Source organism: Chrysemys picta, chromosome 5 (assembly GCF_011386835.1).
Source record: "Chrysemys picta bellii isolate R12L10 chromosome 5, ASM1138683v2, whole genome shotgun sequence".
Taxonomy (NCBI): Eukaryota; Metazoa; Chordata; order Testudines; family Emydidae; genus Chrysemys; species Chrysemys picta.
In genome coordinates, this window is record NC_088795.1 from 54,466,521 (window position 1) to 54,492,962 (window position 26,442).

The following is a 26,442-nucleotide window of genomic DNA, read 5'->3' on the forward strand; positions in this document are numbered from 1 at the left end:
GGCACTATAGGCTCATGCCTAGGGACCCAGCTTTTGGACTTAGTTGTGCGATGGTGTCAGAATCTCATCTTTCTTTAAAAAAAAAAAAAAAAAAAAACTAGCCCTTATGGTTGCAAAGCCAAGTTTGAAAATGTGACTCAAGAATAACCAATGAAGTGACATCATCACAGAGAAACCAGAACAAAAGCTTTAAAATTACATAATGTTCCTTCACCTAAGTGGGGTGTTAACTCAAATCCACAGCTCTGGGAGTCTTTGCCAATACCATCCCAGCAGGAGACTCTGAGATGCAGGAAGATATGAGAGCAACAGGCCTGGCCTACTCAGCCAAGCAGATATACTCCAGTTGCTGGCAGTATTGAGAGGTCTGCTGCCTGCCTTTTTGGGGAGAAGAGGGACCTTGACGCTCCTGAGGAAAAGGAGTCCTTCATGCCATTCCTAGAATAACTGACTCAGAGGCCCATTTGTGGTTGATTACTCTCTGACAGCAGCTCTTGTCAGCCCTGACATACTCACTACATCCAACACACTGTCGTCATAATCTGTATCTAAAAAGGTGTCATGTAAAATATCATTGGAAAACTAACAACTCACTGGTTATTAATATTCTTGCATGATGTAGGTAGAGGATATATACAAAGAGTTACAAATATGTGCTAGAATTATGTCCTTAAGATGTGTTTGGCAAGCAGTGTACAAGTGCATTCTGCCCTAGACAAAGGAATGCTCATTTTCTTGTCAGGCAGAGACAATAAAGGTCTGTTTACATATAAGATAAACAAATTGGTGGTGGGGAGACAGACAGTATGGTGTCTATACCCCAACAACAGAGAGAAACCATTTGGGCTATAAAGTCCAGGGTCTGAACCTCAAATGATAAGTAACTGAATCAACTGATTGTATACAATATTACTGTATAACAAATGTGTATTGAGTAAGGTCCTTTCTGAAAGCTAATGATCCACTGGTGATTAATATAATTGTGAAATCTATGTATTAACATTATATGAGAAAATATGGATAATGCATGATATTATGCTTTAAAGACGGTGACAAACACTGGGAGAAACAGGTTTTCCCCAGACAGAAGGGAAGGGACCTATCAACCTGTCTCCAATGAATTAAACAAGGTGTGATCAAAAGCAATGGAAGCCCCATTTACATATGAATCAGCAGGGGGATAGGAAGTCCACAAGAAGAGAAGAACAGCATGAGATCATCCTGAGTCTGAGGACAAAAAGATGAATTTGGGACACTAATATAAGGAGAAAAAAGAAGCCATTTTGGCATCAATCACTGGACAGACACAAGAGGACAGAGCTCTTGGAAGCTGAGAAAGATTGGTAAGAAATCTATCAAGGCCGTAGTTTTTAAGTCTTAGCCATTACAAAGAGTATTTTTACTTTTGTTTGTAACCCTTTCTAACTTCATTTATTTTACTTGGTATCACTCAACCTATATCCTTTTGTTAATAAACTTGCTTTATTTTTACTATAAGCCAACTTAGTGCTGAGCTTGAAGGGAAGGGTGTGTTTACTCCAGTTAAGTCAATAAGCTGTAAAGAAGCAAACAAACCTTATTATTTCTCTGAAATGTTCCAGGAGAGGGCTGGACACTTGAGGACAGATTGTTTTGGGGAAATTCAGGACTGGGAGGTGTTGGAGTCACCCCTGCATAAGGTAACAGTTGATAGTGACTAGAATGGGGCTGTTGTTCTGTAGGCAGACTGCTGGGGTCTGAGCAGAGTGCTGAACCAGGGCTGCACAGCACACAGTCACTCAGGATACTTCATGCTTGCCTGCTGGCTGTTGGTGTCCAGTCTGTGAGCCACAGCAACAGAGCAGTTAAGATACCCAGGGTTACAGGGCAGGTGGTGACACAACCCCTTACTTGTTCTGGATCGCACCCCAGAACATGACAATAACTCTGCCCCATCCTGCTGCCACTGAATATGGGAAGTGAGCAAGCCTTCTCTCCACCACCATGTCAAGGGGGTGATGGGATGAAGCTACAGTGTGGAAGCAGGGCCCAAGGAGTGGAGCTATGGGGTGCCTTATGTTATGGTACTCCTTGGGCTCTGGTTTGCCTTAAATCTAGTCCTGAAATATATTATCCTGTTAAGCTTTCTGTTAGGAATATCATGGAAGGCAATAATTTTCTACAAACTATGCCAATATGTTGAAATGAAATACACATCTGACTTGCACAATTTATAAAGAACCAAATTATTCAAGCCTTTATCTAGTTTCTGTTCAATTCTTTCTCAGGTAAAGCTCCAATTGTCTTAGGTTGGAGTAATGTCAAACAAGGTCTGAATCAGAAATTAATAACAGAAATAATGAATTAATGACGACTTCAGCATTTGGCCCAAAGCTTCTATAGCCACTGTATGGAATTTCATGGTGCAAATATGGGGGTAGAACTTCTGTTCCCCCACTCCATGCATGGAGGAGTTCTCTGCACATAGGCCTCTTCCCTTCCATGCAGAGGAATGACTCAGCTATTTTTCAGCACTGTCTTCCCACCACCTGAACATACTGGAAACATTCTCTGCATGGTTCATGAGCTACGCTGCAAGAGTGGGTGGAGACAGAGCAGATCTAGGGTAGTAAAACAACTCTTTTCCTCTCTGGTACCCCAGCCTTTAGTAGAAAAGAGGATACATCTAACATGGGGTGGGCAAACTTTTTGGCCTGAGAGCCGCATCTGGGTATGGAAATTTTATGGTGGGCCATGAATGCCCAGTGAGGGAGAGGGGTTCTATGGGGTGTACCAATCGAGGGGGCTCTACAGGGGCGGTACCAGGGACTCCTAGGGGCCCTGCCAGCAGTGACACCTAGGTGGCCATATCAGGCACCGCCATGGGCGGAGGCACCCTAGCTGGGACGGGTTCAGCCCCTGGGCGGTTTCGAAGCTTTTGAGGGTGGGAAGCTTACCCCAAGTTCCGCTTGTGACAGTGTGCGGAGATCCCATGGAGCTAGACTTCGCTGAAAGGAGGATGTGACATCCCTGTACATCTCAATTCCTGACCCATCCTCAGTGTAACCAAACTAGATTCTTGTGCCTGGGATCCACAGGATTTGCTCCTTATCAGTGTTCCTTGTCTCATCCTAGGTTTGTCACCATATTCTAGAACTTTGCAGTAACTCAAATAGCCTCCAGCAACTCTCTCTTCCCTTCAGAAATGTATATGTTCCATATCTGTGAAGTCCATTACAAGTCTCCATATACAAGTGTGAAATAAATATGTTAGTTTAGAACAACGTCAGGCCTCTTAAAAATACAATACAGTTCAGCTAATTGGCTGACCACAGCATATAAAAAGGTTTACATAATAGGAGTTACACGGGTATATTATATTTAAGGTAGAAGAGAAGGTTATCTGATCCACTGACATATGTCCCAGTAACATTTGACTTATGGGATTCTCAAACTTTTTAATGGATATATGAATATTTTTTGTTATAAAAGGCTGAAGAATCCTCAACTATGTTATACCAGAACTTCTTCCATCATACAGCAGTACCAAATTCATCCCCAGTGTAACTCCAGAGACACAAATAGAGTTGCAACAAAGGAGAATCTGGCCCATAATATGAAACTTTTTTTATCTGAATGAGTAGAGGAAAAGTAATTTCAGTAATTCCAGGCTTCGAATAAGTGGGATATTTTTCAGTGCAACTGACACATCACATGGATCAGGACCTCAATTACTGATGGGTTGTTTTTGGATAATCTAAGTTTGGATAAATGAAGTTTGACTAAACTTCATATATATAGATAAACCCCAAGACCTGTTTGCCAAATACAATGCAGATGGTTTAAATGCACGATCACTGCTAATTGCCAAATTTCTCTGGTGCTGTATGCTATTCCTGTGTTCTCACTTATGCCCTGATTGAAAGCACATTGAAGTAATTGGAAAGACTCCTACTGGACATGTCTACATCACAAATTTTGGTCGACGCAAGTTACATTGGCACAAAGCCGTCGCAATTAGTATATCACTGATGCATGTTCATGCTCGGCTCCATTTGTAGGCATTACTTGTACTCACCAAGAGCGTTTGTATCGATGCACAGTGCGGTGCACTATGGGTAGGTAAACCAGTGTGCAACCTGCTACCATCCAGAGCACTGTCTTTTGAGACGTTATGGCAATGCATGGTGGGGTTGAAATGAGTCATGCAGGGGTGATTGGAAGCAAGGGGTCAACTTTCCAGTGTACAACTGTCTCCATCCTACAATGTCAGCTATATCTCATAATTATCGCACCTTTTTCAAAATCCCACAAGCCTGCATGGCCCTCCTCACTGTCTGCCATCTCTGACAGAAGCATGGACTGTTCTCAGTGGTAGCAGATGACAGAACAAGAAGTAATGGTCTCAAGTTGCAGTGGGGGAGGTTTAGGTTGGATGTTAGGAAAAACTTTTTCACTAGGAGGGTGGTGAAGCGCTGGAATGGGTTACCTAAGGAGGTGGTGGAATCTCCTTCCTTAGAGGTTTTTAAGGTCAGGCTTGACAAAGCCCTGGCTGGGATGATTTAGTTGGGAATTGGTCCTGCTTTGAGCAGAGGGTTGGACTAGATGACCTCCTGAGGTCCCTTCCAACCCTGATATTCTATGATTCTGTGGAACCTGCACAGCTCTCCACTATTGTCATAAGCATTGTAAGCACAGGATGAATGATCCTCTGGTATTTACAGATCTGCAAGAACTGAATCAGTGGGGAACATGATGAATTTTTGGAGGACAGATTGCTGTGGGTCATAGTGAGAACCAGTTGAAGTTGTTGGTGGTGTTCATGGAGCAGAAGCATGTGAAGTGTCACTTCTGGGCCCGAGAAACAAGTACTGACTAGTAGGATCACATCGTAATGCAGGCTTGGGATGATGAGCAAAACTTTCAGATGCACAAGGCCACATTCTGTGTGCTGAGCTTGCCCCAGCCCTCCAACACAGGATACCAAAATGAGAGCTATACTGGCAGTGAAGAAGTGATTGTTGATTGCTCCGTGGAAACTTGCAACTCCAGATTGCTACCCGTCAGTGGGAAATCACTTTAGAGCTGGAAAATGCACCGTGGGGACTGGTGTCATGCAAGTGTGCAGGACCATTAATTGCCTCCTGCTAGGCTGGATTGTGATTCTTGGCAGTGTGCAGGACATAATGGATAGATTTGCAGCAATGGGATTCCTGAACTGCAGTGGAGCAATAGGAGGCATGCATATCCCTATTTTGCCACCAGACCACCTTGCCACAGAGTACCTCAACTGAAAGGCTACTTTTCTATCATTATGCAAGCATTGGGGGATCACCGGGAATGTTTCAGTGACATCAATGTGGGCTGGTCAGGGAAGGTGCATGACACTCACATCTTAAGACTGCAGGACTTTTCAGAAAGCTGCAAGCAGGGACTTTCTTTCCCATCCAGCAGATTACCATTGGGAATGTTGAAATGCCAATAGTGATCCTGGGAGACCCAGTCTATCCCTTGCTCATGAAACCATATTCTGGCCACCTTGACAGCACCAAGGAAATTCAGCTACCGGCTCAGCAGGTGCAGAATGATAGGTGAATGTGGTTTTGGTAGATTGAAGGGACGCTGGCACTGTTTACTCACAAGATTGGATCTCAGTGAGAAAAATATCCCAATGGTTATAGCTGCCTGCTGTGTCCTGCATAATATCTGTGAATTATGTCCTGATGCATCTTCCTCTCCTTTTCCTGATGGGACTCTCTCCTCTCTGCTCTTTCCTTCTGCAGACTGTCTGCAATGATCACCCTCCAGGCCCTGTTCTCACAGTCTGATGCAGCACGGACTTGCAGGGTCTCACTGAAAATGTCATCCCGAGTCCTCTTCCTTCTCCTCCTTATCTGGTTCAGGCGTTCCACAGGTGTGGAGGGGGAACCCCTCAGGGCTGCCATAGCAGCAGCTGCAGATAAAACACACAGAGATGTCATAGTCAGGATAGTCACAACAGAAAGTGAAACTTAAGATTCAGAACTCCCCACCCTTGCTCCCCTAAAATTTTAAACAAGACCAGCTCATTGGCACTTCTGCTTGGAAATGCCTGTGCACGGTGCCACTCACAGCACCAGCCATGGTGAGTATGGCCCACCAGGGTGAGGGAAATGAGGAAAAAGAAGAACAGGAGTACTTGTGGCACCTTAGAGACTAACAAATTTATTAGAGCATAAGCTTTCGTGGACTACAGCCCACTTCTTCCTCTCCAATTCCTCTCCAATGAGGAAGGAATTGCTCATTTGCATATAACTATGAGTATATGGCAATGGCACTGGATACTGGCATCATTTTCCACAGATGGTGATGATTTTAGCTGATCTCACTCCTGAGGGTAACAAAGGCACAGAGAGCACAGCTGCTGCTGGTGTTCTGAAGCCGCCCAGGCCTGTATGCCGCTAGCCTGCATACTGCAATGGTGCCTGCCAAAGTTGTTGCTGACTGGAGCGGGAGAGTGTCCTACCGCCAAGGAAGAAATAAGGCTGCCATCCCTAGAAACCTCCAGGAGAAGATTGCAGAGAACCTCCATGAAAGTTTTATTGAGACCTCTCAGGAGGATTCAAGGGACATCCCTGTGTACATAAACTAACTGCTCTGCATGCCCGCCCTTGCCTTACTCTACAGTGGAATAAAAAGCAGATAACTCTACCTCTCTTTGTTATACTCTCTCTTCTAGTACCAGTAAATTAAATGAAAAGGTAATCACTGTGTCCTGTTAAGTTGGGGGTCCCACCACTGTAATAGGAAATAAATTTACACACTTACCCAAGGAGCCATCCCCCCGCATCAGGCTCATCGGTGCTCAACTGTCGGGACTGACTGAACTGCGGTGGTCTCATACAGGCCCTGGCCCATGGCATAGCTGGGATCCACCAGTCGCATGTCCCCCATCCTCCTCATCCTTGTCCTTGCTGTTTATGACAGGGGCCAGTGGCTTGGAATTCTTGGCGATATTAACAGTGGTCTGCAGGGGGGTGGTGGGGTCTCTGCCAAGTACGGCATACAGCTCTTTGTAAAAGTGGCAGGTCTGCAGCTTGGCACTGGATTGACTGTTGATTTCTCTGGTCTTCTGGTATGCCTGCTGCAGTTCTTTTGCTTTCACACGGCACTGTTGCTGGTCCCAATCATACCCCTTCTCCTGTATCCACCGTGCACTCTGCTTGTAGACGTCTGCATTGCTGTGGCCGGTCCACAGCTGTGCTTGCACAGCCTCTTCTTCCCACAGGCCCAAGAGAGCCAATATCTCCTGTCCAGTCCAAGTTGGAGCACATCCAGAGTGTGTAGCCGGCATAGCCAGCTGGGCAGTTGCACGCAACAGTGGAGAGCTGCTAGGTGTACTTTCCAATCAGGAAAAAGCATTTGAAAAATTCATGGAGCTTTAAAGGGGATCGGGGGTGGCTTTTGGTCTGTGACCCATGGGCAATGGAATTCACAATTGTGACCAGAGTGGTCAATGTTGGGCACTGTGGGACAGCTCCTGGATGACTGTTAGGGTCAACACAGCATCCACACTCAGTACATTGACCATGACTCAATGCTGCTCAGGGAGGTGGTGCTAATAGGTTGGCGTAACGGAGCACTTACATCATCAGGAGACAAATTTAAACGTAGTTGCATGCACAACTAGGTTGACAGAAGGTGGCTTACGTTGACCTAACTTGTAATATAGACCAGGCCACTGACTTCAATTGGCTTTGGATCAGGCCCTTAGATTATAAAAGCTATTATAGACAATAGCATTGGCATGATAAGATATTGGCAAACCATAAAAAGCAACAGACGATGATCCCTTACTGGATATTAATTATTTTGTACTATTTAGAGATACTGTAAGATCCCAAAACATTAACAGAGTACTGTGTAATCTTTAAAAATATACATTTTAAAACAAAGATTGAAAACTCTTCTTTTATATGTTAGAAAACTACAAAGTTAATGGTTCTATGTTTCTTTTATGTTGATGAGATCATGTACATTTATATCTGATGCAAAGCCCACTGAAATCAATGGGAGTTAGGTGCCTAATCTACTTGGGTGCTTTTGAAAATCCCACTAGGTGCCTGCACCTGTAGGTACCTAAATATCTTTGTAAATCTGGCTCATAACCCTTTAAGGCTACATTAAAAGAACTTAGGTTCGCAAAGTCAAGGACTCTAAAGCTAGGAAAGCCAGAAATAAGATTGGCTGGGCAACCTTAATTCAGTTCCCTAGTGCATATGCAATATGATTCAATCTTTAATTACACAATGACGTGATATTTACTCCACAGGACCCTGGCTCATTCAGCGAATGAGAAGTTATTCAACTTTTCTTTTTATCCTCCTCATTAAATGTGTCCCCCCAGGCTTTATTTACTGCACACCATCCAAACCTGCACTGAATATAAAATTGTTAATTTTCCCCTGGGTGTCTCTAGGATGCTTTTATTATACTGTCTGAGTGCTTTACAGACATTAATGGATTTAGCTTCATAACACCCTATGAGATTAGAAGGTATTATCCCCCCTATTTTACAGATGATGAATTGAAGCACAGAGAGATTAAAGTCACAAGTGTCCCCTAATTTTGGGTACCCAACTTGAGACACATAGGGCCTAATTTTTCAGAGCGCTTAGAATTTTTATATCAGTTTATATGTTTCAAAGCACAGCTCCAATTGATTTCAGCTGCAGTAGTGAACGCTCAGAACTTCTGCAAATCTTGCCCCAAATCTCATGCTGGGGACCCAGAAAATGAAGACCACCACATAACTGGTCGTCGTCTGTGAACATCTTGGTTTAAATGACTTGCCTAGAATCACACAGAAACACTGTGGCAGGGGTAGAATCCAGTTCTCCACGATGGCACTCAATTATCTTAGCCATGAGATCATCCTTTCACTTCCTGCAATTCCTGCCTCACTCACTACACACCTTCCAACTTCTGCAACAAATAAAGCAGGCGTCCTATAAATAGCAACTTCCCTCAATACATAACTGTGATTGATCCCTAGAGTCGGCCCATCTTGTGAGCAGAATGAGGCCAGGGTCCTGTGGAAAAAATAGTATGTGAAAAAATAGCTGCATAGAAGCAAGGGAACCAAATCAGGATTGCACAGGCAACTTGCATTCCCTAACTTTTGAGTGCTTGACTTTGCAACCTCAATAATGTTTTTAATGTAATGTAATGTTCTAGATTTTTTTAAAAAGGAAACTGGAACAACAGAAATCTCATCAGCTAGCATCATACTGACCCCCAGCTTGGGTCCTCAGTCGTTTTCGACCCCTTAGCTTCTTAGCACAGATCTCTATCACTTGAGCTAAGGGAGTAACAGGTAGCAGTAGTAGGCTGTTATCCTCTAGATGGACCAGGTACTAGAGAAGGTTGAGACAGACACTTGGCCACTGGGTTTTACAGCTATTTGCAGACAGCAGAGGACTGTAGAGATTCAGGATTCCTGGGTTCAATTCCAGGTTCCGGAGGGGTGTGTGCTCTACTCTCATGATTACACCATAAAACTTGAAATATTTGGTGTTTTTCTTAAAGTCCTGCTGCTGGCATTAGGAACTTTTGTGCCCTCATGGTTACAGAGGAAAAGCTTGAAAACATGAAGCAAATGTACCCTAAAGGCTCAGAAACGAGAAGGTGAATAAAAAGAACCCCAAATCTATTGTTAATTATTTATTATTAAGTATTATTATTATTTTAAAAAACTCAAGATTTTTTGCCAATCATGATTTTTCAGGTGTGACTTATGGTTGTGGGATTTTATGTTTTGGTTTGGTTTGGTTTGCTTGGTTGGTTTTTTTTAACATTTAGGGTTGGCAATAGTTCTTTTGGCATTTGAGTCAGGCCTATTCCTCCTTCTTTTCCTTGCTGCCTGGACACCAGCAGGGGGAGGGCATTGACAACACAGGAGAAAGAAATTGTCCCTGTTCTCAGTGACTGCATCTGGTACAAGTGCAGAGAAAGTCCCACACAGCCCCTGCAGCCACGGCATGGAGCTTGTTCAGTACAGATAGAATCTGAGGAAAATATTGTTGCCAAAGTCTAACAAAGTTTTATTGAGCATGTGTAAACTGAGATTATTAAAAAAAAAAACAAAAAAACGAGGAATCCTTGTGGCACCTTAGAGACTAACAAATGTATTTGGGCATAAGCTTTCATGAGCTAGAACCCACTTCATCAGATGTATGAAGTAAAAACTACAGGAGCAGGTATAAATACATGAAAGGATGGGGATTGCTTTACCAAGTGTGAGGTGAGTCTAACGAGATAAATCAATTAACAGCAGGATGCCAAGGGAGGAAAAATAACCTTTAAAGTGGTAACAGAGTGGCCCATTACTCACACCTTCTTGTCAACTGTCTGTAACAATAGGGAGAAATTAGTATTGAGGAGATTAAGTTTAGGTTTTGTAATGACCCAACCACTCTTTATTCAGGCCTAATCTGATGATATCTAGTTTGCAAATTAATTCCAGTTCTGCAGCTTCACATTGGACTCTGTTATTGAAGTTTTTTTTTGGTCTGATGAAGTGGGTTTTAGCCCACAAAAGCTTATGCCCAAATAAATTTGTTTATCTCTAAGGTGCCACAAGGACTCCTTGTTTGTTTTTTGCTGATACCGACTAACGCGGCTACCACTAAAACCTGAGATTATTCAGAGCTTCTAACCTGGGAAAATTTGGGCAGCATTTGACAGGGATGATGAATGGTACATCCCTGACACCAGGGAAACCCACCCCATGCCCAAATTTAAGGACCCCCACCTGTAGCATTGAGGTGCTGGAACTTCTCTACTAAACTGCTGTAATAATTTTTAACATAGTCACAACAAAGTATTTTCCCCAAGTCTCCATCTCTGAATGGCTAAATCATTTTCGCTGAAGCTCTCAAAAAATGCAGACCCCTGGCATGGAAAATTTCAGCCCAGTTAAAACTTGGGAAAGTTACGAGCAACTGAAAAACAGGGTCTTGTATTAGAAAGTGTTGAACAACCTTAATTATAGGCAGCACTCTTCCTATAATATACATTTGGCTACCTATCCAGAAATCTGTAGTCCATCAGACAGAGCGCTGGACTGGCACTTCCTCTGGCCTGCTGGGTGACCTTGAGCAAGTCACTTTACTTCTCTGTGCCTCAGTTTCCCAATTAGGAAAATTATATCTCCTTTGTATAGTGCTTTGAGATCTACTGCTGGAAAGTGCTATATAAGATCTAGGTATTATTATTAAATAGTTTAATTAAGGTGTAAATGTTTTTACAAAAAATAAACTGAAGAAACACACTGCCATGGAAATGAGATGAGAGCTTCCATTTTCCCTCGTACAGACTCAAAACTGCTTCTGTAATTAAACTGTGTTCAGGGGTTCCATTGGATTAACTACAGGAATGGTCCTCACAGAACATTTTCTTATGTGCAGCTAAATTCACAGAACATCACTATTTCTAAATTTGTGCTAATCCCTGCAAGACCAGTATGCACAAAGAAATGCAAACGTTGCAAATGCTTTTAGATACCAAACTAATGAATAATTTTGAGGAAAAAAGAAAAAGAAAAAAGGCATAGCTGGAAGATACATTCAGCAAGCTCCATGCAAGCTGCAAATGCTGATATATTTGTAGACAGACAAGGCCTCTTTAATTAACACAAATGTTAATGAATGAATTCAAATAAAAAAAAATCAAAAAGAATCACGGCAGCAAATTGTGAATGATGTGCGAATGGTAAAACCCTGCCCAATGTGTAGAGAGAAAAACAAACAGCACTCTGCAATCACTGCTGTGATGGGCTTTTTGCTGTAATTTTTGCCCGAGGTGCACCCAATAAAGCTCTCTATGCCTAGAACAAAACCCAAATAAAAAGATTTACTTGCATTTATTGCAATATTTTCCCCATATTATTTTCCCCTTTCTCTGTCTCAGATACACCTATTACTAGCCTTCTGCTAGCTAACAGCTTTTAAAACACCATTTCTGTATACACAGACTCACCCCAAGGTTTAAAGTGGACAGGGTCCTGGAGGGTTGTAATCCCAGCCTCCCCAAAATGACCTCTGAGGTGGGCTGGCTGGTGGTAAAAGGGGTTATGACATAACTGAGTCTGAAGCAGAGCTCTCTGACTGCTAAAAAGGGAGCATAGTGTCAACCTTCCTCATCCCAGGCTATTTTTACATTTCATACTCTTTTCAAGACATGATGCTAATAGAAATAATGTCACATACGGGATGTATGGAGGTACATGCACCAGGAATGGGTTTCAGGTTAGAAATAAGTTGTATGGATTTCTTTTGGTTTCTCTTCTGATTTTAACTTTTAGGCATAGTAATGCCATTATTTGCCACCTGAGGATCAGCACCGCACCACTCCTAACTCCATGTCTATCCCCAGCTAGCCTGTAAGCAGGCTGATTCAGTTGTTAAATTAGACAATACCAGGCTGGATCTCCACTCTGCTTCGGCTGCCTAGTGTGATGAAGTGGGATAGAGATGTGACAAAGTGGGAATGTTCTTAATGTTTTCCCTGAGTGCTGTGTGGGTGCCTCACTTTCCCCTATGAATTTCTCGAGTGTCTAGGGTTGTGTGATTCTTGCAGAGCCCTAGGGGGCCACTGTGATCCTGTCTGTACAGAGAATGGCCAACACCCTGTCTTCTGGCAACTAATGGCCTGGGGCCCTCCTCTGCAAAGGTGCCAACTAGACGTGTTGAAAAACAAAGATCAGGTGACCTCCTGACCCGGGAAAGAGACAAAGGGAGAGGAGGGGCTGGAGAGTTTTCAGTTTGGGGCTGGCTGGGGAATCAGAGGGAACCCCAAGGTTGGGGTCTCAGCTCCCTACCCCCCAGAAGGACCTGACTAAGGGGTCTTGTTTATGCCTACAAGCTCTGGTTTGGACTGTGTTCCTGTTGTCTAATAAACCTTCTGTTCTACTGTCTGTCTGAGAGTCACGGTGAATCGCAGGAAGCCTGGTCTCCCGCCAAACTCCGTGACACCTAGTATTAAAAATAAATTTTTCTGCAACCCTCAAATGAAACACTAATATTACATATTTTAATTAATGGTCCAAGCAGTGAACTTTTGTTACAAAATAAACCAATCCCATTATTGTGCAGATCCCCGAACTTTGACCTATTCAAAATAATTTAAAATTAGAAATAATTTAAATAATTTATGTAAAAGTGTATTAGAGTATGTATTTGGTACACATGAAATTAAGGGACTAGTAGCATTTGCTAGAATAAAGAAAAGTACAGACGCATTATAAATGTTTCATCATGAAATGCTGTCAATGCACCTCAAACATGACAAGAAACAGTCTCTTAGTTCCTGGTCTCAGCGCTGACAACTGTATGGAAAGTTGCTAGGATGTCATAGTGACAGTTGGGTTAGAGTATTAGCTTTTCACTTCCGGGAACCTGAGTTCATATGCTAACTGGTGGTTTAATCCTAGTCCTTAAAGTCCATATTAGTACACACAACTAAACCACCACCTAAACTAGCACAATTTAAAAGCTTTTATGAAGTTTCTAAAATATCTTTGGTGTGACCCAAGAACCCCATAGTGCCAACAGGAACGGTGGTCAAGGAATATCTTGATTGTGGGATGTACATTGTGTTTCATCAAAGAATGTCATATGAGGTCTTAATGGAAAACTAGGGGTCACAATGGTCATCAATATCGTTGTGAAAGGTATATATAGGTATTATGTAAGCAGTCATGTATATATATACACTGATATGTTTTTAAAGTTTGTATCAAGGTATTAGTCACTAGCAGAGGTGAGGAACAGGTTTTCTTCTGGACACGAGATAAGAAATTTATAGCTCTCTGTCAGAATGTAAATTAAGCATTGAATGCACAGTGGATGCCTATTTACATATGAAGTCAGATGTTAAAGATGTGGCATCAACAAGAAAGCAGTACACAAGAAAAACAAGCCACAGGTGATTATCCCGTCCCTGAGGACAGATCGTAAACTTTGGAGATATATGTAGGAGGGGAAACAGACACCCCTTCATCCTGCGCCTAGGAAATAAATGGACAGCCTGCTTACATTCATCAGAAGGGGATTTCAGCTAAGCTTGGCTAAAAATGCTGCAAAAGACTTTGGGTGAGATAAAGCTTCTTTAGACGGGAGGTTAACCTGTTAGCTAAATTTAGTCTCTAGAAAATGTGTTATAATTTTGTCTTATATGTAACCATTTGTTTCTAATATCCTTACACATGATCGCTTGAATCTTGGATAATAACTTATTGTTTTCATTATAAACATACCTCAGTGTTGTGGTATTAAAGCAAAGTGCTGCTCCTGAACTGAATCTCACAAGTGGCTCCTTTCAGAACAGCAGGCCTAGTAGTTCTAGGAGGAGCCAGTGCCAGTGGCTGGATAACCAAGGGGAATGCTTCAAAGGGACTCAGGGACTGGGGTGCACCTACTGTTAAACTGCAAGGCAAAGTACATGCTGGCACACCCCAGAGCAAAGGGCTTGAGTGACTGACAGGAGCTGCCACCCAGCCAAACACAGTCAAGATTTCCTCATACTGGAGGCTGTGGTTACAAGGTGACTCTCAGTCCTGGATACCCAGAGAACCATCACACTGGGTTGTCTTTTCTGAAGGGATTTTCTTCCCAGCTTCTAAAATAGGGTGCCCTCCCAATGCAATGTTATTTATACAACTGTCCCCTGCCTCATTGCCCAGGGCTTCTACTTCCTCCCCACTCAATAAATCAAAGAATTACAGGAAGTAGAAGGAAGAGGAGAGAACCTGGTTAGGACTGAAACTCTAGTTCCTAAGTAGTAAGGTGCTGAAATCTGCATCACAAAGATCTTTTTATATTTTATCCCAGTACAACTTTCCTCCTCCTTCTTTGAATACTTCCATATCACAGCAGCTCTGCTCTTGCCAGGGGATCTTGACATGGTTCCCTCCAGAGTCTCATCAATATTATCACTGAATAGTCAGCAGTGATTGTTACTGAGCAAAATGATGTTCCTCCCTTTTTTCAGGCCAAATTCTGCTTTCAGTTATGTCACTCAAATCCACCAGAACTGTATTGTTCTCAGTGGAGTTACTGTGGATTTGCACAACTGTAAGTGAGAGCAACATTCAGCTCCCCTTCCTCAGCGAATGTGTACTTCCTGTGTACTGCTTCCTTGTTGACGTCACATCTCTTTGTTAACATCTGACTTCATAGGTAAATCGGCATGCATTGTGCTTACAATGCCTTCTTCGCAGAATGAGATTGAGCTCAATATTCAAATTTGAATCTCCCACATTGAAAAATGTATTGTTAGTGTATTCCTGCTCAAAGCTCACAATTCTCTTAAAACAGGCAACTAAAAATACAGAAAAACAGTCTTTGAACTCACTCCTTTTCTCTCAGGCTTCAGGGCCACCCCACCCAGGATCCTTTGGCAGTTTACTAGCTCTAGCCAACTCTGTGCCCTTCTTGGAGCAGTAGCCCCAGGACTGCATCCCTCAACACCTGGCCTCTTGCTCCAGGAACCCACCAAAGGAGTTAGCTCCTTTCCACCATGACTTCCCTTCCCCAGGCACAGCCTGTCCCAATACTCCTTTCCACCTTCCATTTCCTATCCCCTGCAGGCCCAGGTCTAGGCCCGCCACCTTTAATTGGCTGGATTTAGCTCACCTACTTTGACATAGAGGAGCTGGGCCTAGTTCTGCTCACAGGGACCAGTTACCCTGTGACAAATAATTAATATTTGCATAGCATGTTATATTTTCAAAGTACTCTACAGATATGAATTAACTAACCCCACAATGACCCCATGCAGTTGCTGGGTAACTATTATCCCTATTTTAGAGTTAGGGAAACTAAGACAGGAAAGAGAAGTGGCATGCCCAAAGCCACAAAGTTAGTCAGTGTAAAAGCAGGATTAGACTCCGAGATCTCTTGACTCCCATTCCCGTGCTCATTCCTCCAGACCACACTACCTTCTATGGTCATCGTCATGCTATTGGTCCAGAACTGACTCACAAGAATGGCCTCCACTATAAGAGGTATGTTCAGTAAGTCATCAGAAGTTTCAGGGAATGGGAACAAATAATAGCTTATCATCCCTCAAAATTCAAAACACTTTATCTTTGGTAAATTCCCAGTATGTGGCCACTAGAGGAAAGTAAAGACGTGAAATAAAAATTATACTTTCAAATAAAACCCACTCTTGCTCTATAAACTGCATTATTTCCAACATGGAAAGCCTAAAAAAATGCTCAATAATAATGCAAATGGAAATATGACTAGTGTATTCTTTTCCTATGGCAACATTTTGCAGCTGATTTTTACAGAGCATATTTAACATTTCCTGATGCTCTGAAAGTCAATTTATGCAGAAAAAGACAGCAGCTAGGCATTTGCTTATTCCATTTTCCATTGCAGTAAAGATTTGTATCTTACTTTTTCTGAAAGCATCTTTAAAGAATTCTTCAAGCTGTCTGGAGAATGCTGGCTTGCAGAATTAAGCAGCTGGTCTGCATGGCTTGATATGAGGGGCTGTAGATGATTGATGTTGCTGAGAACTTCTTTTGCCTTGGCTGTGTTTTCAGGTGAATAGTAAATACACTGGTATCCAGTACTGTAATAACAAACGTGGAGACAGTTATAGAATGTCAAAAATTGTTTCCACTGTAAATAGCCAGATGGTTAACTGTGCACAAGATACAAGTTCTCACTATTTATATCACAAAAATGATAAGTTTGTTAAGCTTTACTATACATCTTTATTGACACTACACCTCTACCCCAATATAACGCGACCTGATAAAACATGAATTCGGATATAACGCGGTAAAGCAGTGCTCCGGGTGTGTGGGGCTGCGCACTCCGGCGGATCAAAGCAAGTTCGATATAACACGGTTTCACCTATAACACGGTAAGATTTTTTTGGCTCCCGAGGACAGCGTTATATTGGGGTAGAGCTGTATTTACATCTGTCTTCCTGATAGGCTAAAAGCAGTCCCTGCTGTAACCAGGACAGGAGGCTATTCATTGATGAACATAGTGTTATTCAAACTAATTATTCCCATGGTGCTTTGAAGGATGATCATGCCAAGCGAGGGGTGGGGGAAAGGAAAATCCTTGAATTTTTATTTTATAATTGTGGAGAAAGAAAGGTTTATATTACTATTAACGACACATTCAGAGATCAACACTGGTTGGGTAATGACAAGAACAAGCATTAGACTTCCTAGATTTCCATCTTAACTCCTCTACTAGGTTATTACCTATCTGGTGAAGTTCTCCAAAATGGGTCATTAACGCTTAATTGATCAAGGGCTCATAACAGGCTCTGATCAGCATCAGAGATCTGCTCACAAAATGATAAGGACAGGAGTTATTTCCAATGAAAAGGGTCACATGTCTAATTTCACTAGACAAGTGAAGGCATAGAACCGGGGAGGAAATTAATTATTGCTAAAACACTCAAATGCCCCACCACAAACTCATTGATTTTCTTTTTCATCGTTTACAAACTAGGTCTATTGATCCCTTGAGTCTCCTGCTGAAAATGTATTCCCTGTTTCCTTTCCTAACCAAGCACCATCCTCTTTCATTTCCTTATTGCCTCTTCCAGTCCTTCCAGATTATCATGTCTTTATCAATTTATCAATGTACACGTCTATTAGTTCTCTCCCCTACTTCTCCTTTGGTCTATTGCCTCTTTCCCCTCACCCTCTTGTACAAAATCCTTCCTTTGCCACTCGGAGAATTGCGCTTGAAAGTAAAACTACCCAAAATCTTTGGTAAGTTTCACACTGCAGCCCTAACTTAGCAAAAAGGGACAGAATGCAGCATCTGGGTTCTCTCACACTCCGTTCTGCTCCTTTGGGCTCTGTAGCAGAGTTCATTTCACTTTGATATCCACTCAGCAGAGAGCACATTAAACAGATGTGGCAAGAGCTAGAGAGTTTCAGGATGACAAGGACAAGGGCAAGCTTTGATGCAGGGTGGTTCCAGTAGACTGTAGCTGAACTGTACAGCTAGCTGAGAACTGTAAACATGTGAGTAACTATCCACAATTGGATGATATTTGAATTCAGACAATATTTAACCCTCCGTGATGTAACTAGAACTACCAATTTCCCAAGTGGGTAGGCTCCTGGAACGTTACTGATAACAAAACAGTACATCATCTATCTCCCTGGCTGCAACTGTTCATCCTTCTTCTGTATCTTCTCCTGTCTCTCTCTCTCTCTCTCTGTAGCCTTTATTTCCTCCTTCAATTCACTGAACAGGATTTGAACCCTGATTCTCCTGTTTGCTTTTCTAACTCTTATTGCTTTCTCTCATTTCAATTTTCTCCCAATCCTCTCTTTTTATTGCTTTCCCTGTTAGTGCATCTTTCACTGCCCCTTTTCCTTGCTGGTTTTCTCTCACTGTAGCCCTGATACAGCAAAGCACTTAAGCACGTGTTTATGTCCCATTTAAATCATCCCGACTTAAGTATGCATAAGTACTTTGCTGAATTGCAACTTGAAATACTGCTGTAATCTGTTCTTCATTTTCTGTCTTTCATTGCTGCTTCCCCTCTCAGGCTGTCTTCAGTGCAGAGTTAGCCAGGATGATTAGCACCTGGGTCAGCCTAGCCCAACTGTGAACAGCCACTCCACAGAGCCATACCCAAATTACTGTGTCCTCACAAGTGCTGCATACAACCATGTGTGCGACTCACTAGGACTTTTGGGGGCACAACCCATGATTCTTTGTGCTGCAGTAGGCTGAGCTACTCTATGATTGTCTCTTAGTTAATTGTGGGAAAACTTGTCTGTCCTTCTGGGCAAACAGAGGGAATTTTGGAAAGGCACTGGAGGTCTATCAGCACTTGAGTGATACAGCCTGCATCCTCAGGGCAGGTTACCAGCCAGAGTGAAAGCATCTGAGCTTTAGCCTATACCCTCATCTGGGCCAGCTACTTGCCAAAGTAGCATATAGAAAGTAACTGTGCTTGTTTTTGAGAAGTTGGGTGACAATTTTCATGCAGTCACCCTGCAGGGTTTTTTCCGTACGCTTTTGTTTTTTAACTGGACTATGCCCCGCAGGTGTTTTTTCCCCTCAAACCCTGCCCATTGCAATGATGCAAATTCCTGCCCCATGCCAATTTTTTGCAGTTTTCTCAGCACTTTTTGACCAATCAGGCTTGTTTAGGGTGGTTTTCCTGGACCTGCGCATAACACTAGAATTTGTGTGTGGATGGAAGGGAGCTGAGTGGCAACACCTAAGTAAGAGCCCAAAACTATGCCATGAAGACATACCCTCAGAATCACTGATGCTTTCTATTCCTGATAGTTCCTCTCCAGTTCTTTTTGATGATCCCCAGAGCCCTGCACGGATACAAAATGTGGATCCGCATCCAATCCACATCCACTAGGATCAATCCGTGATCCGCTGGCCGTCTTTTACCTATACCAACATCTGTATTCGCATCCACAGCAGCAAGCTGTCTCACAAGGGCTAGCGACAGGGGAGAGAGGGAAGGGAGCAAGGGCTTGCAGGGAAGAGGCAGCGCGAGGGTGGCAACTGGAGATGGGGGGCAGTGCGGGACCGGTGTCGCGAGGAGAAGAGGGGTGCGGAGGGGAGGCCAGGGGGAAGAGGCGTTGCAACGTGTGCTGCTCCTGGGGGCTCGTGAGCAATGGCACATGGCAGCAGCAGTGTGTGCTGCATCACAGTGGGGCAGAGAGATGAGGCGCCGGTGCCATGCCCGCTCCAATCCCTGTGGCCAGGTGCGGGCCCTGTTGCCCAGGAGCCACCAGGCCAGGCCCTGGACTGGGAACACGGCCAGTGCTCCCCGGCCATGGTGGTGATGCTGGCACTGCCCGAGGGGCCCGAGCTGCTGGACAGGAAGCGGCGCACCGAGCAGGTGCTGGACAGCCCTGACTCCGACCTGCCACCCAGCCCCAGGCACTGGCTGCTGGCCCCGAGCGTGCTGCGCCCCCCGGGCTGCCCAGGCTGGACACTGCGGGCCAAGTGCCATCGGTGAGTAGAGCCCTACGTGGTTGTATCTGCATCCAATCCACTATCTGCAAAAATAGTCCGTGGATATCCGCATCGAACGATATGAAGCGGATATCTGCGGATTTGCAGGGCTCTACTGATCTCCCCTGTCCATCATACTGCATCTTCTGATGCATTTGGCTCTCTAACATCCCCATCAGACACAGTCTACATTCTTTTCCCTTGGATTCCTATTAGCATTCCATTTCCAGCATTCCCTGACTGCCCTCCCAAATCTGATCCCCATTACCTACTGTAGCAGGAAAGTTACAGTGTGTGCTATTAAACAGATACCATCCACAGTAATTAGATTTCCTAAGACATTGGAGGTCTTTCCCATTCTATGTATAGGCAATTGGAGCTTTTAAATCAAGGTAAATTGTGAAGACAGAGATGGTCTCCCTTCTGAGTTAAGGCTCTTATGTGGTTGATTTGCCATACTTTGAAAGACACTAAACAACCAAAAATCTTTAGGCTTTCAGAATTTTAAGGTTAACTCTCAGTGACCATAATAAGTTTTTGATAAAATTTCAAAGAAATTCAGCAATTAGTTTTCAGATTCAAAACAATTAAAATTACTCCTTTTGGAGATTTTTGAAGTTTCTAATTTTTTTGTGTCCCCATATTAAACAAAGGGCTTCTGTTTAATGTTGTGTCTCCATATCTGATGAAAAGGCTACTTCAAGATTCACTGGAGAAGTCATTTCTGTAATTACCTTGTGCCCAGGATACTTTTCATAACTCAATTTTCATATACAAACAAATTTCATAAATAGTATTACAGAAAAACTATGTATGAGACCCCATCAATAAATCTGATGAAGAAACTTTTAAAAGACAGGCACATCAATGCAAAAGCTGAATGCAGTATGTTACCACTGAGACTAAACTTGTGCACTGGGGAAAGCAAATTTTGTAGCTCCTGCATGTGAAATCAGATGCAATGTAAAAATATACCCTTGACATATAAAGTATGTAATTAGTGATGTATATGTTGAAAGAGACTATAATTATGTCTTCTGGGTTAGAGTAAAACTGTTTATTGGAATGTATAACATAACTTTCACATAATAGTATTGCTGATAATCAATTATATGCAGATTACCTTACGTGATCATTTCAGTTTTTAGATTATTTTTAATGGCAATGTAGTAGTGGTATAATTTGAATAAAGGTTATATTAATTACTTCAGCACTCTTAACTCTAAGTTAACACAGTTTGTTTGGCAAGAAGTACTGCAATATGCTAAATGTCTAGTTCTTAATGGCACTCCATGTAACTCCAACTCTACTCCTGCTGTTAATTGACTCATTTTTGTAATTGAGTTAAATTGCCACCATCTGCAAGGGGGTTAAAATCTTTTAATAATGAACATTTGACCCAGTGTTTCCCACAGTAATAACTGCTGATGTTAAAATGCAGAATTGAGAAGGTGCATATTGGAGGAAAAACATCCCTCACAAAATAACCGTGAACAAATACATATGCATATATCACTCTGCCTACCTAGCCAGTGGATTATTATTTAAACATCACTTACAGTTTCATGGATACAATTTCTAATATGAAAAGTTATGAGGAAAATTAAATTGATAAAAATATGGCAAACTTATTGCATCCATGAAATAAATCTGAATCTTCAAAAAAGAACTAGATAAATTCCTGGAGGATAGGTCCATCAATGGCTATTAGCCAGGATGGGCAAGGATGGTGTCTCTAGCTTCTGTTTGCCAGAAGCTGGGAATGAGTGACAGGGAATGGGTCTCTTGTTGATTACCTGTTCATTCCCTCTGGGACACCTAGCATTTGCCACTGTTGGAATACAGGATACAGGGTTAGATGGACCTTTGGTCTGACCCAGCATGGCCATTCTTATGTTCTTAATCCACTCACCTGGGATTTTCAATCAGAGTTTTGGGAGTTGTGCACCTAGCTTCCCCACTGAATTTCACAGGGAACTGTGCAACTAAGTTCCTTAGGCCTTTTTAAAAAACCCAGTCCAGAATACTAAATCAAACTGAAGAAGAGCTCTCTGTAATCTCAAAAGCTTGTCTCTCTCACCAACCGAAGTTGGTCCAACAAAAGATACTACCTCCCTCACCTTCTTTCTCTAATATCCTGGGACCAACACAGCTATACCACTTCATAAATTAAAAAAAGTAAAATCCTATGTTATATCTAATCTATCTGTACTTATGAAGTCATCATCATGGGCCATGATCCTCAGCTACAGCCAAGGCCAGATTTTGCGGCTTGGAGATGTTAATGTGCATAGCTTGCCTTTGTTACTCTTCCATCCCAGTCCCCAGCATAACTCAGGTCAGCTTGCTGGCTGTTCTAAGTGCCCTCAGCTGTCAATGGCCCTAAGCTGCTTGTGGCAGCCAATCATCAGCTAAGTGTAGGACCATCTTGGGTATACTCTCTTTCCCCAGCCTCAGTTGGGCTGCAGTGATAGCGGCATAGGAACCGCTTTGGTGGCTCTACACTACCAAGATTCTGCCTCTTGGGGAGATCCTCTCTCAGCCAGGTAATTCAACTTTAGGATCGCTGTTTAATGGTGCAAAATACCCGAACACAGGGGAGAATCTGGTCCATAGTAACTAAGCACCGTTCTCAGGAGAAAAATATTGTGCTTGCACCTCAACCCAAAGCAGAGAGTTAAATTGTGCCATTTTGGTAAAGTCCTTTATTAGGAAAGTGTGGAAGTGCACTACTTTTAGGGGAAGCGTGCATGCTACACCTGCGTTTATGATGAAACAGCGTTCTCTCCTCTCCCTGCCCGCTCTTTGTGCTGGCGCAGAAGAGAGGACAGAGCCATAGCTTCACCTCCTCCATGCCACTCTCCTATCCCTTTGAGGGAGAATGCACCAATAGGTCTGCCAAAGGCAGCAGTCCCTGTTCTCTCCCAAGCATAGAGGCTATAACCATTCGTGGCCCGTGTGGGAGTGTTATCCCTTCTCTGATACACACACCTGTAGAAGTGCCTGGGACAATCTGGCCAATAGAATCTAGTACACAGAAAAATATTTTGATAAGATTTTTACATACCAAATGAATGATTTGGCAAGCTGCTGAGGTTTTCTGGTAAAATTTCCAGTGAATCTGATGCACACATTTTATGGACACTGCAAAAATGTTCATCTCTCTCCCTCATGCACATACACAAAGAGAGGGAAAGTGAACAAAGAGTAATGTCTCCCTGAAAAGTGCTGTGTGACAGGCTGTGATTTCCCTTTGAAAATAAAGGCTACAATTAGATCAAACACAAGTCATTATTATTTCAACATGACTGGGGGGTTTCTGTGAAACATTACCATTTCAGACTCCTCAGACAGTGGAAATGGGTTGAAGGTTATGAGACACAGGTAATAAGAACCCTGAAGATTTTTGTTTTAATGAAACCCCTGGTAATGAGTACATTATGGAAGAAACTCACCTTGATCAAAGATATGGACCATGTTTAATAAAAAAAGGGTCTGTTTAGACAATTTAAACCCATATCAAATAATTATAGCTCTTTTAAAAATAGTTTCAATGCTTTTTCAGCTTCAAGTTTATTTTAGTGAAGACTAGAAATATTTCAAGGGCCTTATTAAAAGCTGGCAGAAAAAACCCTCCGAACAAATCATAGAACCTAATGCAGCTTCTGGGGCACCTCTGTTTTCCTTGATGGTTAGTAGTGGAGCATTAAAGGTCTTATAATTACAAGCCTATGTGTTTTGGCTGAAGCACATAGCACCAAATTAGCTTTTAAATAAGAAGAAAAAAGTCCTTGGTGTATCTTGAAAATGATTTATGAACATTTAAAGCACTGAAGCATTACATCAATATAATGTATAGCACATCTAACTTCATGTTCCTGAACAATTTGGTTCTAAAAATAATAGTTTACTCTGCCACCTAGATTGGTGGAAAGACAGATCTTTCCATTTACTGGAAGATGAGGCAGCCTGTATTAGCAGAACAACAGAAGATTGAGCCTGAACAATTGATTTTCTTTCTCCTTCTGCTAGAAACTACAGTTGCTTAAAAAAAAAAAACTGCACATAAAAGCATTAAAAATAAATAAACATGCTATCTTGAGATTATTAATACAGTACAGCTGTCCACCTTCAGAAAGTAAAGAGATCCCTCCCCCCAATGAAGAATCATATGAAACTTCTGTATGTCCTATTTTTTAAGGTCTTACAGACATCACAGCAAAACACTTCTATCATTAATACAGTAGATTTTGGGGTTAGTGCTTATTTGCCCATATAGATTAAAAATTACTTCATAACAATTATTCTAATTGGTGCTGAGGTATTTACCATCTGTGCTGATCAGAGGTCATTCAGTTATAAGGGTTAGAGTGGATGTAAATCATATGTCTGATGTTTCTAGTGATAGGAGCTTTTTAAATGCCACTCAGTTTCAGGTAAAGAAATTTATAGATTGTTGAAATGCTAGCTTGAGCCAATTAGAACCTGACTAACCTGTCTTGGGATCAAATACCCACAAAAATCTTGCTTTCTCCTTACAAGATGAATTTTTGTTTTTTATTGTGTAAGTTCTTTATTTAGAAAATTCATCGTTTTAAGTATCTGGATGTACTGATCATTTGGTTATAATGATCACATAAGAGCTACAAAAATATTGTTCTTTATAATAGGACTCCCCAGTACCTCTGATACCTTCCTCATGGTGAAAATGAATTCCATATGTTTTCCAGTTCCTTTAACCAGTCTTCCAAATGATATAGAACTATTTTTTTTTGCCTTGATAAACTTTCTTGCAATGAATTTTATATTCACTGTTTGGTTTGACAATTAAAAATGCAATTATGCCTCACAAACTGTAGAAGATGGAGCATAACCTTGATATCAATTAATTTTACCTCTTACCATTTCTACTGCAGGGGTGGACTTGAATCAAAGTCAAGACATCCAGTTGAAGTTTTGCATAATTTTTAGTATGCTGATATGGTTGGATATTTCAATAAGTTGTATTAATAATCGAATAGGGGTCAAAAACATACTAGGTACTCCTGTTGTATGCAGTGACAATGTTGCCTAGAAGGCTACAGGGAACCTTCCCAGTTTGGCTTGGGAGGTAATCTCTTCCACATCTCTAAGTCTTCAGCTCAGTTAGCCTAGAGGAAACAGTTGCTAGATCTGCATTTTTATTTGTTCACTTTACATTCCGCCTGATATCACCAGGTGTCACTTTTTCTCTCAACCAAGGTTTCAAAAAGGTGCTCCCTTTGTAAAACAGAAAGCTGCCCATGGAAATGCTAAGTGTGTCCTCACAGAAGCTTCATGAAGCTAAATAAACATGCATACAAAATAAAGTAGTCTTCAGGACAGTAAAAGCATTTTCTCCCTAGTAAGAATCAGAAAGTTTCTTTCAAATATTTTCTTTTGCTTTCAAATGTTGCCTATCTAAAGTGTTTCTTTGCCTTGAATATTAAGATATGGGAGATTAGTTTAGGACCATTTCATTGCTTCCCAGGGAAAAACCTGCAGGGGACCAAAGAAGGAGGACAAAAATCAGTGAATTTCCCCGGCAGAGTTTTCCCTGCACTATTTCCTCAAGTAGGTGCAGCTGGGGAGCTGTGGATTTTGGAGGCTTTGCCCCTTCCCAGTTGGGGACCCATGGGCAAAGGGCCTCTTTCATGTGGGGGAAGGAATTGTCCTTTCAGGGTTGGCTGCTGATTCATTGAACCTTCATCCCATCTAGCACCTGGGATCTACCGGAAGCCACACTGACAGTCTGTGGTACCTTGCAGCAGCTCAGTAGCAAAAGGCAATCAAAGCTCAAACCTGTATTACCTCACAGACATATCTATTTCAGGTTTCAGAGTAGCAGCCGTGTTAGTCTGTATCCGCAAAAAGAACAGGAGTACGTGTGGTACCTTAGAGACTAACAAATTTATTTGAGCATAAGCTTTCATGGGCTACAGCCTACTTCATTGGATGCATGTTGTGGAAAATACAGTAGGAAGATATATATATATATATATATGTGGGGGGGGGGGATAAGCATGGGGAACTGGCCCCATGGAGAGCAGCACCATTGCAGGCTTAGGTCTTCTGTAGACTTTGGAGGATGGAGCAGGGAGAGAGCTGTGGGATCTGGCCCTTTGTAGTAAGAGAGTATGAAAGTAAGAGGTGGCTGCCAGTCCCCTTGCCGTTCTCAGTCTTTTGACATACACCTTACTGTCAATTTCCAACTCCAGATACAAGCATGGAAGTTCCAGGAGGAAGCTCTATTGCAAGGGCCAGACACAATTACAGTCCTTGTGCTCTCTTGAGTACAGGGACTGCTCCCTCCCATCACCCAACTCAGGGGAACAAGACATCCCACAGAAGGGCCAGAGAGTGGAGAATGTGGGGCCATGGCTCCACTGACTCCTACTCCCCTACTACACCAGCCAAGCATGGAGTG

General features: G+C 42.4%; 1 protein-coding gene across 16 annotated transcripts in view; it reads right to left on the bottom strand.

The window, feature by feature from the left end:
- Positions 1 to 26,442, bottom strand: part of INPP4B (inositol polyphosphate-4-phosphatase type II B) — a 496,579-nt gene that overhangs the window by 112,199 nt on the left and 357,938 nt on the right. For all 16 annotated transcript variants that reach the window (XM_042850295.2, XM_065596417.1, XM_065596418.1 and 13 more), the window contains one exon: positions 16,422 to 16,599. In XM_042850295.2, coding sequence (XP_042706229.2) covers positions 16,422 to 16,599 — 178 coding nt within the window. The remainder of the gene's footprint in view (positions 1 to 16,421; positions 16,600 to 26,442) is intronic.